Source organism: Vanellus vanellus (genome assembly GCF_965231255.1).
Source record: "Vanellus vanellus genome assembly, chromosome: 6".
Lineage (NCBI taxonomy): Eukaryota > Metazoa > Chordata > Aves > Charadriiformes > Charadriidae > Vanellus > Vanellus vanellus.
In genome coordinates, this window is record NC_138911.1 from 22,305,093 (window position 1) to 22,318,493 (window position 13,401).

Sequence of the window (13,401 nt, forward strand, 5' to 3'; positions counted from 1 at the left end):
GAACAAATATTTCTGCCGTAGCCTGTTCCCTCTGGACCAAGGAGGTGGCACGGAAAGCCAGCAGCCACGCGGGAAGCTCCCTGCCACGACAAGGAGCTGTGAGACTGCAGGGGATACACATCTGAGCAAAGGCTGCCTGATCCTGCCCACTGCTCCCAGTCCCCCACTCTGCCTTTCCTGCCACCAAGCTGATTCCAGTACCTGTCCTTGAAAATGGCAGGATGCAGCTTAGAATGCATTCCCTAGTCCTAATCAAATACATATTTTTTTCTTGTAATCTTACCATGGGCTTAGGTTTTCAAGGGAAACAAGTTACCAGGGAAATTCCATTAGAGTCACTGAAGGTATGCCTGAGAAGAACGTGTACTTTCAGTATGCCCATTTCCTTACAGTGCTATTTTTCAGCTAAGCCCCCTGGTTTTTGGAAGTAATGTAATGCACCCCGAGCCCCAAAAATATACAAAGGGAGAAGTATAAATCTATTGGAGTGAGTAAGAATGCAGAGATTGGTTTACTCTCCTTTTTTTTTTTTTTTTTCATAGCAATATCTTTACGGCCCTTCCAGAATGCACAGCTCTTTTCCTCAGAAGGAAGATGTGTTGCTATCCATGTTGTGCTATTTCACACCCTTTCTCCAACAAGTGGCATAGATCCTCACCTGTTTAGAAAGAGATGTTTGAAATAGTTTTGCATCTTAAAAAGAGATCCTAGCTATCAAAGGGATTAGTGATGCCAGCTCACAGGTTGTTTTTTTCAAACATTCATCCCCTGTTTTTCCTTATTATTGGCATTAGATGTTAACCCTTGTGCTTAGGCTGTAAGTACAGAACTACCGTGGGTCAGCCTGCCAGACAGGATGGACAAACTGATTTGTAATTTCTACGAATGCTAGGCATGGTACGGGTGTTTGGATATGTTGATATGACTGCCCACCTGTACATATGAATACATATGTTATACAATAATAGAAATAAAACATTATGTTTGCATTTAGACAGAATTGAATCTAGGATTCAAACATCTTTGAGGTCCAGAAGTAGAACCAAACACTACAGCTAATTCCTCTTTCTGTAAAGAGCTATGCTAAAATCTGAATCCTGGGGTTGAGAGAAGCCTGGCTGTTTTCTTGCTTCTGTTTTTTTTTCTTGCTTTCTGAGCACCATGACTGCAAAAAGAAGGAGGGTTGAATTCTGCTGTGCACGCACAGCTGTAGCAACCACTTCCTGTGATTTTCATCCTATTAATTCCTTCGTTTCTCTTCAAGAATACACTTTTGTGTGATATACAGCCAGTGAACAGCTGTATTGTTGCTGCCCAGGTTCAGAAACTTTCAGCTATTTGTTGCCACGTCTGTAAGGGGTTTGAAGCCAAATGGGGACAGGATTCAACACTGAGGAGGAGTTAGAGCATAGCTGATAGCTGACAGGATTCAGCACTGAGGAGGAGTTAGAAGATCAGCATGGCTCATCTTTAGTAAAAGAAGAGTGAGGGCTAAAGGTGGAATTAATGCAGACTTTTGCAGATCTCTACTGGACAAGTCCTAGAGGGAGAAAAAAACCTTTTAGGGCCTCTTCTCTCTCAGTTGTAGCAGTGGAGAACAATAATGCTGTGGAGAGCAATACAGTCACAATACCATAACTGAGAAAAAAAAACAGCTCACAGACCTTTATGATTTCTATTTCAGAAAAGAATTTCTCTTACCATTAGAGTGTAGAGACTCTCATTTAATGTGATCATGGAAGAGCTCTGACTAGGAAAGCCAGGCTTCAATAAACAATTCTATTCCTTTCTCATTTTGTTCTTCATTGATAATGTTAGAAAGAAACACATGTTGACTTTTTGCAAGGTTGTCCTTCTCCAAAACTGTCACTTAATTTCGTCTAACCCCTCTGTCACTTAGGGAGTACCACACATTCAATGCTATGTGTTCCTCCCAGGAGAGGAATGAAACACATCTTATTTTTCACATTTAATTCAGAATTTTTGTTGCTATTGTTGCCATGCAGTTTTTCAGCCATGCATAATCTCCTGGCAGGAGAAAACAGAAGAACAAGATAAAGAGAAGCAGTATATTTTGGTTGTAGCCCTTAAAATTTTTGATTCAAGCAACATTACCTGGTCCTATTGCCAGTGAAAATAAGAAAAGTGCAAAAGCATAACACATTAAGTTGGCCCAGGAAAGCAAAAAATAAATTACATGGAATGACATCCAGTACTAGTTGCCCTTTTAGCAGCAATTTGCAGATTCAAAAGTAGGTGGAAACTACTGAGTGCTAAGAAACTCTTAAAAAGCATGAGAGAACCAGAAACTGAAATCAGACTTGTTAGCTTACAATTGCCATAGCCATGCAATACGCTAGGCAGAACACAACTGCAGGATCTGAGTCCTTCTTCATGAGAGTACTAAGTCCTTTCCATCAGATCCCCAGCCTTCACATCCAACTATTGCTGTGAGCTGTTTTGGGCACTGTAATAATTTGGAGGTCCTACAAATTCCAGGGTGTCATAGATGACTTAAGTAGGAGTCATCGCCAATGGGAGATGTTCCCCTGTCCCTCCTCCCCAACTTTTTCTAGGGCTTATCTCTAGCCTTTAGCCACAGCTGAACAGAGAATGGTTTAGTGAAAGGGCAGTGATTAAGGACCATGAGGAGACCGAAGTCTCTTCACCGGACAACATGCCCAGTGGGAGAATCTTATACTTTGATGTCAAACTGTCTAGTCAAGAAAAGCCTCTGCTAAGTGTGAGACCTAGATGTTATTCTTAACCCCAAAGAGATACAGAGGAGTTGTTCTGCCACAAAAATATGTGAACTGATGGAAACCAGAAGTTTTTCTGAGGTTTTCCTAGGTCTTTGAAATAATCCACATGCAAAATTATTTTTTAAAGTATGTTTCAGGTTTTCATCTGTTCAGAATACAAGGTGGGAGAGAACTCCCCTGTACATTTCATGGCAATGGTTCATGGACAACAACAGCAGCACTGGATGTACTAAGAAAAAAAAAATTCTTGTTTATGTAGTAATTGAATTTTATGCTAGTTCTGCCTTTCAGTGTGCCTGAAGAGTCCCAAGTGAGAGTCACACGCAAACAGACAAGGGCAGTAGAGAGTCCTTAGAGTGTGACACAGATAAAGCAACAAGGAATCTAAATGACATCAGACATAGGTATGTAGGTTAAAAAAAAAAAAAAAAAACAAACCATGGTTTATTTAAATGTGTAAAGTACTTGGAAGGGGAAAAGATTACATTGTACTATGGCGATACAGACAGCACATACCGTAACAAGCTCATTCATTGTTATGAACTCAGGCTAGTCTTTCCAGCCTCCTTATCTGCTCAGTCACACAGATCTTTGGGAGAGGCTAGCCGTCGATTTCTCTAGGGGACTCCACACTACAGATTAATCTCAGTCAGAATTTGCTGTCCTGTTTCTGTATGTCAGACTCAGGAGCAGAGCATCATACTCTCACCAGGAGAGACAGGCTAAATATGGCAAAACTTCTCATGCACTAAGACCCACTGTCATGGGTTAAGTAAAAGTAGCCTGATGGAACATCTGATCCTAGGACAAAGTACCAGGCTGTCTGCCTTAATCTTGTCCCAGACGTGGCTCATCACTGGGATGAGAAGCCTAAAGCAGCAGAGACTGAGAGAGATATTTATGAGAGTTATAAATTGCCATTTGCAGATACAGCTTTTTATTTCAGGTTCTTCTCAATCCAGTCTTTGAAGAGAAGAGCTTTGGTGTAGCCACTGTAGAGTTCTAATCTGCAAGTTTTATCATAACCCCAGCTCACTAATCCCATCAGGTGCCACCTTAGCTCAGGAGATGCTTTTCCTGGCAAAGTTATGGCTGCAATCCCGCCAGTCTCAGCAGGGCAGATATTAGAAAAGGCTGTGTGGTCTTGTTTGGCACAGAACATGCTGTCAGTGATGCTGACTTGTATTCCATTATCCTCATACTGTTGCTCACACAACAGTGAATCCACCATCCGAACAGCTCCCATGCGGATTGTGTCATTCTTGTATCCGGGATCTTTAATGTCAGCCAATAGCTTCCATCCAGTAACCATTATTTTTAAATCCTCTGTGGATGAAGTCAAGTCTTGAGACGATGACAAACAAATGGGTTGAACACGACTGCTGATTCTGGCTTTGTCTAAGAGTTTTATGATAGCTATGTCAGAATCAAGTAATATAGGGTCATGATTGGGATGCACTATGATAGCAGAAATCTGGGGAGGAAACAGAGTAGGAAGAATTGTAGAGTTAATAGCAATGGCAGTTCAGCAGCACTCTTTTCATACTACTGTAATACATGTTAGTTTACACTACACTACACTCTCAAACTGTTCTTTCACCATAGTGCTCACTCAAATCAGAAACATGCAAAGAGATCAAGCATCTTCTGACTTTTTTTTTGTCTTGGGTTTCAGGACAGGTTTTATTGCATGGAACTCTTCCTAATGAAAAGCGGTCAGGACATTTTCAGAAAAATGGGGAGTTATTGTGCAGTTCAAGTTTTTCCACTGTTTACTGAAAAGATTTTACCTGCTATGTCATCTTTAGCCTGCGGAATGTGAAGGCTGGGGGGGGAGGGGAAGGGCTTTGAATTAAAATGTTATCTTCTTATTGAAATGCAGCCATCTTCCCACCAAAAAGGAACACTAGCAATACATTACATGATGTTGGGGCCAAACATTTAGTGCTAGTTACCTTGATGAAACACTACAAGAACACATTAGCTGAAGAAGCAGCACTATGTCTTTGATAAAGCATACTATGTAGCAAAAATGCTTCACAAATATAAGTAAACAACTCATCTGCAAAGTTAGAAGAAAGAATAAAGAGAGAAAATGAAAAACAAGCAGTCCAGGCAAAGCGGTATACGTTTTCAAATGAGGTTGAACAATAGAGAACTAATAAATAGGCAAAAAATAGGAAGTGTGTTCCAGAATGCTGCAGAAGTATTGTAAAAAATAATATATTTCTTAACAGGAAAAGTCTGAAAAAGCTGAAATGGAAACTAAAAAGGAGGGGCGAGGGGGAGTGTCAGGACAGGATCAAATTAACTATGATTTCTTGGATAAAATCCATTAATTAACTCACATATATCCCCCCCCCCCCCCCGAAAGAGACACATAGAGCCAAAATTACTGTATTTATCCTCATTTTTACTTCAGCCTTTCTAGTTCTACTTGAAAAGAACAAACCACTCTGATGAATCTGAGGTGCTATTTTTGAAGCTGGAGCTAGACATAAACTTTTGAGTTTAGAGCTGTACAGCCTTGGGGTTGAGATGTGAAATGCGCTCATGACAGCAAATCAGGATCTAGAGCACAAGTGTTTCCCTCATAAATTATGCTAATCACTTTTGACAGTAGCTGGCATCTCTTCTACTTTTTTTTCTGGCAATATCACTCAAGACATTATGGCCCATGGAACCTGAGCTATTTTCTTAGTGATCTGTGTTAGGAGGTGAGCATATGACTTGGACAGTGTCAGCAAAATTTAATGAACTACAGCATGTGCCCTCCTTGAGCCGTGACAGTTTTGTCAGTTGAGTCTCTAGAGATGCATTTCAAATAACAGTGTGTAAAACAATATATTGCTTAAAGGATAAACTTTTTCTCCTCATACAGGACAGATGTGATCAGCATCTGTCTGTGCTCATCATTTTCCACTCCCAGCAGATGTACTCACCCGCAGGTTCTGGATGGTCTTTTCATCCCTGTCATCATCTCTGTAGAACTTCCCCAGAACCACCTTGAGCTCTGCTGTCTTCAGCACAATGGTCTTGCCCAGGTCAGTAACACAGTGAGCTGCCACCACCACGGTGCGCTCATTCACCAGGGCCCCGCTGCAGATAAGGATCCAGGCCCCTTTCCGGAGACTGTTGTCCTTTACCCTGTTGGCAGTCCTATAGATTGCCGCTTGCCAGGGCCACCTGGTAGAGGTCACCGTCTTCTGAAGGGTGATGTTTTCTGCTTTACCACAGACTGAGGAAACATGAACCAAGAATGAGGTAACACCTTTTCCCCACCAAAGAATCTGAATATCACTCTTGATTCCTGCTTAGGATGTGCCAAAAGAAAACAAACTGCAATGGTTAGCATGAGGGACAGCTTTCTAATTAACCTCTGGCTCCAACCTGCAAAATTATACTATAAAAAAGTATTTTATATAGCTTTAAAAAAAAAACTTTTAAATTTTCCATTATTATCTGAATTCCTGGCTGAAGTAGGAATGTCGATTTAGTACGATTTAGTCGATTTAGTCGATTTAGTAGCAGGTGAATTTTCATGACAACCTTATCAAACCGCACTATAATGAGATGACTGAATAAAGAAATTGAAAGAACACCCCTGATTCTTGCTTATAATAAAACAACATAAAGCCAGCAGTGCACTAAAACTCACCCTAGGCAGTCACAGAGTAATTGTGAGGTCATCTCCTAGAACTGACCTTAGCACAGATGAGTTCATGCCTATGAGAACAACAAGAACCTTGAAGCAAATGCATCTAAATCAACAGCCATCCTGGGGAAAAGAAAATGCTCTGCCCTGTTCTAGGAATATAATACGCAGGCTTGGACCTGGGGTAAAATCTACTGTATTAGGAAAGGTTTACTTTAGTTGAAAGAGTTACATCATGTCGTCACATTTTTTAATTTCCCTTAGGACATTTTCTTTTTCCTGGGATATAGTGTGTGCATGCCCACAGTGAAAAGGATTGAACAAAATACTTTTCAATACATGAGATTATCTCAAAGCAAAACCACAAACAAGAACTCGTAAGAATTTGCTTGATGTTAGGATCTACTTTTCACAGTTTGCCTGGTGTCAGTAGTGGGTTGTACCAAATCTTGTGATGTTCCTACCCTCACTTACTCTGTGCACTAGCTCTGGGTAAGATTTTTTCTGGACTTACAGTTTGCATTATGAACCCTTCCTTAGCAGGACATATTAAAGGAAGAGCCTCTTTAAAATGTGGATTCTCCATTCTATTGCTTAAACTTTGATGGTTTTGTCAGCTGTGTACCAAAGTATAGACATGAAAGAAAAATCACATTTGCAGTAAATAATACAGGAAAACATGAAGTGATAGTAGGAAAACATTTTCAAATCAGGAGACAAACTCACTACACCTTTTGCTCAGTAAAAGAGTAGAAAAAATGATGGCAAATTACGGTGCTTAAAGTTTGATCCCTGTACCATGAACTGCACAAGTTCTACTGGTGGATAGAAAGAGCCATATAACCTCCAAGCTTTATTGCTTCTATCTCCTAGCTGGAAGCATAGGCAGCCTATACCGCTGGGGCTGGCTCCCTAATTATCTAAGATGAATACACACCCTGTTCCCCCACCCACCCAAAGGTGTGCATTTTTTTCCTCTTGGAAACTCACTTGGAATACACACAGGGGCTCTCCCACTCCATTTTCCTGTCTTCAGACAAGTCCTCCTGCTGCTACCTAGGCGTCGGTAGAAAGGAGAAATGCACTCATACTGAAGCTGAGTGTGCAGATGCTGGTACCCTGAGGGCAGGTCTCCAAATGGAAGTGCTGGCTTCTTGGTTGGATAGATTTCAAGCTTTTGCTTGCTGAATGCAGATGAGTAAAGTTGATGCAAAGGCGTTTCCCTGTTTCAAGGCACAAAAAACCACAAGGTAATAATAACAATATTATAAAAGCGGTCATTACCGTAGCTTTATGGCCAGCTGTGTTAAGTATCATTTAAAAGCATATGAAACTTGCTTGTGAAAGAATAAGGCAAAAATATCATTCCAACATAGTTTAGCAATACCCTTATTTACATCATAGCTATTTTATTTACACATACATGTACACATATACAAATATGTTTATAAATTTTCTATTTGTGTCTCTTTTTTTTTCATTTTACAGTTTCTGGATTGCAACCAGTTGCATCTGAATGTGGAACAGTTTTTGCCATTCACAAAAGAACTGAGTTACCATGGTTTTAAATAAAGAAATTACACTGGAAGTTGGCATTGCCATAATTAATTCTCACTAGAGAGGAGTTAGGCACATCTTTTCTTTCGTGAACATTTTAATAGGCAATATTAGGAATTGATTCAGATTAAATCATGTTGATAAAGTTGCTTGATTTAGCAATTAACAGAGATAATTGCCTCACCACAGAGTTTTCATAATTGCAATAATAACTTAGCTTCCATTTAGTAATTGTACTGATTAGCTGAAACATGGCACATAATTAAAAAAATAAATATATGCACCAGCCTAGATATGGACCATAAGCTTGACTACAGTCATACTTAAATCTTCATCACTTAGAACATGTCCCTTGCTGTAATGCTTAAAAGCATATCTACAGAAAAAACTATTTATGTCTGAAAAATTCAGCAGGAAATTAATTTCCTTTGAGATATTTGGTACTGCCTGCATCCAGAAAAGCCATAAGAATGTTTTTTTTCATGTGGTAATTCCATTTTTGATCACAGAGAGACACAGACTGCCTCTGTCAATAGAATCTGTGAGGCAATACATAACAGCACTCAAGGAAAATAGTTATTAAGAACAAGAGCAATGGCAAGTTTCATGTATTTTGGAAGAAGGATGAGAGCTGCTGTGGTCATGTTTAGACTGCCAGGGTCCCATTCGCTACTCACATGTGATCTTGCAATATTGCATAATCCACATTTTACTTCACTATTAATCTATGAAATGGAGATCCTACTTCAAGGGATAAAAAACACCCATGAACATGAGATGCCATCATGATGCTATGGAGCTGGTGGCATGTATGCACTGTCATACAGCTAGTGTTAATATCTGAAACATTTAGCATAAAAAGACCTGTGTTCAAAAGTGAATTGAGAAATTTAAGCAAGAAAAATCCCTTGATGGCGAGTAAAGCCTCCTAATGCCTTCTCAGGGCCATCTCTACAATCATACATCACAGAGCTGGAGAGTGGGAGAGTATTTGGGAAGTATGTGCTTGCCTTGTTCCCAAAGTCTTCTCTAGGCATCTGCTACTGGTCATTGCCAGAGACAGGATCTGGCTTGAGCGGGACCTTTATTCTGACCTGGTATGGCTGTTCTTAAGACCAAAGATGAGGACAGTCCTTGCACTGCATCTAAAAATAAATGAATCATATACTGAAGAAAAAAATACCCTGAAATGAGAAATTCTACTTGGACAAAAATGAACCTGAACCTTGCAGCATAACTAATTCAGATTGGGTTTATTTCCAGAAATCAGCAGAAGGGTAAGCCCCAATAGGGTCCAATCTTTCATTCCTTTTCCCCTCCTACTCTATTTCCTCCTCTCCCATATGCCCACCTCAAACCCAACTTTATGTCAATTGTGCTATATTGGTTTTGATGGTGAAACTTAGTGGGAGAAGATTACATTGCTACACCCCCTTCTCTCCTTGTGCTCTCCCCACTCATTTCTTCAGTAAGATGGCACATGTTCGTATTTTAAGACACATCATTAGCCTCAAGGAGCTGTTCACAGACTGTTCTCATAGCCTGTCACAAGCTTGCGAGCCTAATTCTGGCATCGTCCAATCGTTCGCATATCCCTAACTGTGCATGTCTCCCTGGCTGCCTCCAGCAACTTGCAAATCTGTGCTTACTCAGACTTCCCCTCCCGGCAGCTCTCATTGCTTGGTTATCAGTGGAGTTGTAGGAATGGCTGCTCAGGCAGGCTAAACACACAGGGTGGAAAGGAGAGGAGGGGAAAAGCAATCACATTTTTTCTTTAAACTGTAGTTGAGATATTGCATTCTCACCTTGACTGAACCTGCATTGGAAGCACTTTCTGTCTCACCAGGTCAGAGATCTTTGGCTCTCTGCAGGCTAGAAAAAATATAATGTTGCACAGTACTTTTCCGCATTCACAGCTTAAGTGTTATGGTTCATACACATTTCCACTCTTTCCTCTCACTAGCTATAGTGACTGGATTAAGAAAAGAGGCAGTAAATTACATGCATTAAAATAAAGATAGGCCCTAAATCTTTGAGCCTTGGAATAAAACTTCCCCACAGATTGCCAGATCTATTGCATTTACAAGAGTGGAAGCAACTGAGTGTCTTCTACACTGGAACTTTCAACCATGGAGGAAGATTTGTCCATCAGTGTGTCTGAATGCCAGATTTACACCACTACAGCTGATGGTTTGGAATCTGAGCAAACTTTTGCAATAATGGATTTATATAAAAAATACTTAATTTCCATCTGTGTAGCCACACACAACTAATCCCAGTAACTTGGCATACAGAGAAAGGCTGCAGGATGCTACAGATTTCTAAGAATCTGTTTGCTTGTGCACCCATTGGAAGGAGCTGGAGACTGATTCAAAGGAACACCTCAGAGTTACCTGAATATGCACAAAATAACAGAAGGGAGATCCAGGATTTCTAATTTTGCATATTCAGTTTATTTACTTTAAGAGTAAGATAAAATATTCAGGTTTCTCAGTTCAAATAACTCTGCCAGGATTTCCTTCCTGCAGCACACAGTGGAAGCAAAGGAATCTTGCAGGGTGGATTTTATCTGTGTATGTGAGCACTTGTGTTCTGTGGGATTTAACAATATCTAGCTCTTCGTGATTACTGTATATGTTAACCTTTATGTCACTATCAAAGTTAACATCAATAAAGATGCTTTCCAAAAATGATTATCGCCAATGAAGATGCTTTCCACAGATGATTATATGCTTCACAGAGAGAATATTTCCATCTAAAATAACAGAATAAAGCAAATTCCCCAGGGGACAGACAAATTTCCTTATATTATCTTTACTAAAACTTAAAAAAACTCCATTAAAATATGTGTCAAACAATTGCTTTGGGAAAATGAATTTGGCAGTTCCCCCGCCCAAATTCATTCATTCATTCAGGGTTTCAGACATGCTTAGAGTAGCTCCAGGTCAACAGCATAATTCCCTTTCTAGCAAAGTATTTAAAGATGTGTTTCAGTGTTTTGATGAATACAGATAGTTTAAGCATGTCCTCAAGTGGTTTTCTGAACCAAACCTCCAAGGCTGCAGTCTGCAGGCTTGGCCTTTTACACTCATGACTGGTCCCATTGACTTAAAAAGATTGTGAGAGGAGAGCTGGGCCCTATGACAGCAACTCTGAATAGACAATTATTTTCTTCGATTTCAGTTCCCTCCTCATCTTCTTTGATTTTGATCTTACATGGGTTTGATCCTAGAATGAGGGTAATAAGGGTCTTAGGGAACATTCCTTTCCATTTTAAAGATGGAAACATCTTCTGGAATCACTGGCATCTTCTCTGGCTGAGTTCAGCAGCCAGTAAAGCTCACAAACTACCAATCTCAGTATCAGGTGTCAGGCAGACAGTTTATTCTTAGCAAAAATGATTGTTTGGCAAGTGCAAATTATATAAAACAAACTCCAGTAAAACCATAGCAGCTTTTGTGAGTTGTGGTAAAAAAGACTGTAAACTACCTTTTATGCAGATTGGCTGTTTCCCTGACCATTCTCCATCATCTTGGCAGGTCCTCTGTTCATTCCCACTAAGAACATATGAGTTGTTACAAAAGAAAGCAATGACTGTGCCAATTTTTGCATAGCGTCCATTCAAGAGCCCAGTATCTTCTACTACTCTTCTGTAGCCATTGAGTGGGCCACCAGGATCTGAGCAGTTTTTTTCATCCAGAACTAATGATAGGGGAAAAAAATAGTAACCATTTTATTAAGTTCACAGCATTATTTTCACTCATCAGATTGCTTGGCATTTCATTCAGATGGTACTACACAATCTATACTTTATTAAATATGCCTTTTTAAGACCCATCTGGGATCTCTGTCTGAAAATATCAAATATTAAATAAGAAATTATAATATACTATGTCTGTTTATAATACACACTTTAGTCTTCACTGAAGCATGAGATTCTCAAACTGTTAAAAAGACCTTAAATCGTATGTGACGATCCTGAAAAAGAACCTTGATTTTAGATGATGTTAATGTCCCATTACCATTAACAGGGCTACTTCAAGAGCATAAAAGGATGCACTTAAACTATTTGCAGGAAACAGGCCCCTGGGATTCTTTTCCCTTTTCTGTACTTTCAATACTTCACTGGACTTGGATAATAAAACTAGATTATTTAATTTTGCTTCTATGTTTGGTTGCATTTTAGTTTCTTAGCATTGAGAAAGAGATCTCAATAACCCAGGAAATTAAGGGAATTGAAAGAGAACATACAAATATATATTTACTGATACTAAAAATTTAATATGGAAAGCTTACTCATGCTAGGATCTGCCTTTAAAACCTCTTTTAATTCCTCCTTCCCAATATTTCCCCCTTCTTTTTAATTGTTGTTGTGTTTTTTCTCTCAATAAACTTAAATTTTCGGCCTAAATCCGGGTGACAGTATTCCCTTTGTGATGCTAATAAATTATTTTCACTGTATTGTTCACTCCTCTGCTCTTTCTATTTAACATCTGAAAAGGTACTTTTTTTCCCCTCCTTTGGATTTCATCTCTGTTTTCTTGTCGGGCTGACAATAACATGCAATTCTGTTTTATTCCTCTGTCTGATGTCTCATTGCATGATAACCAGTGAACGTCTAGTTTAGATAACTAGTGTTGGTGCTGCTCTGCTTATGGAGGGCTGAGAAGACTGAGACGTATCAGTTCACCAGAAATGATCTCTTCATGTCATTGCTTCAGACTCAGCTGCCTGCTGAGCCTCACTTCACAAAAGCACCAACATAAAAGCACTTAAACATGTATTTAAATCCCTGTGAAATCAACACAGTAACAGTGCATATGTATGGCCCTGTCCTGTTCCCATATCCTCATGTCACGAGACAGAGCCCAACTCAGCAAAGCATGTAAGTACATAGCTAACTGTAACAGTACAAGTTCAATGAGAGCATATGTTCTTGTCATTGAGCATATAATATAAGCTAAGCATATATTTCAGTGCTTTCTTTATCAACACTGGATTTTAGCATATGCTGAAGGTTATATATGTACTTAAACACTTTTCCACATGAGTGATATTCATCTGAACTTCCTCTCAACCAGGAGAAAGGGAGAAGCAGAGCTCTGTGTCATTTTAATTTGGCTCCATTTTTCTTTTCTGTACCTCGCAAGCTCTCTCACATGCGAACCACGCGTGACTGTTAACTTGATAGGAGCGAAAGACTACAGGGAATCACCCAGAATATAATGCTTTCTGCACCGATATCTAGCCTAAAGGCATCATCTGATGAGCAGAGTGCATATTTCCAAATGTACCTCAGCTTGGCCAAATACGTCAATGAAAGTCTTCTCTTATTTAATCCTGTGTCTATCAGTAACTTGACCAGTAATTCTCTTCTTCCCTAAACTCAGGGTTATGACTTTTTTGATGGATAAAAACAAAGAGAAA

General features: G+C 39.6%; 1 protein-coding gene across 3 annotated transcripts in view; it reads right to left on the reverse strand.

Moving 5' to 3' along the window:
• Positions 1-3,699: 3,699 nt before the first annotated feature.
• Positions 3,700-13,401, reverse strand: part of PAMR1 (peptidase domain containing associated with muscle regeneration 1) — a gene marked incomplete at its 3' end in the record, with an annotated part of 50,491 nt that continues 40,789 nt past the window's right edge. For 2 of the 3 annotated variants that reach the window (XM_082484968.1, XM_082484967.1), the window contains exons 7-11: positions 11,464-11,676; positions 9,780-9,846; positions 7,408-7,640; positions 5,705-6,000; positions 3,700-4,236 (exon numbers count right to left, since the gene is read on the reverse strand). In XM_082484968.1, the coding sequence (XP_082341094.1) occupies positions 3,700-4,236; positions 5,705-6,000; positions 7,408-7,640; positions 9,780-9,846; positions 11,464-11,676 (1,346 nt within the window). Of the gene's footprint in view, positions 4,237-5,704; positions 6,001-7,407; positions 7,641-9,779; positions 9,847-11,463; positions 11,677-13,401 lie in introns of those variants that run through there. The other variant, XR_014269300.1, reaches the window with a different exon arrangement.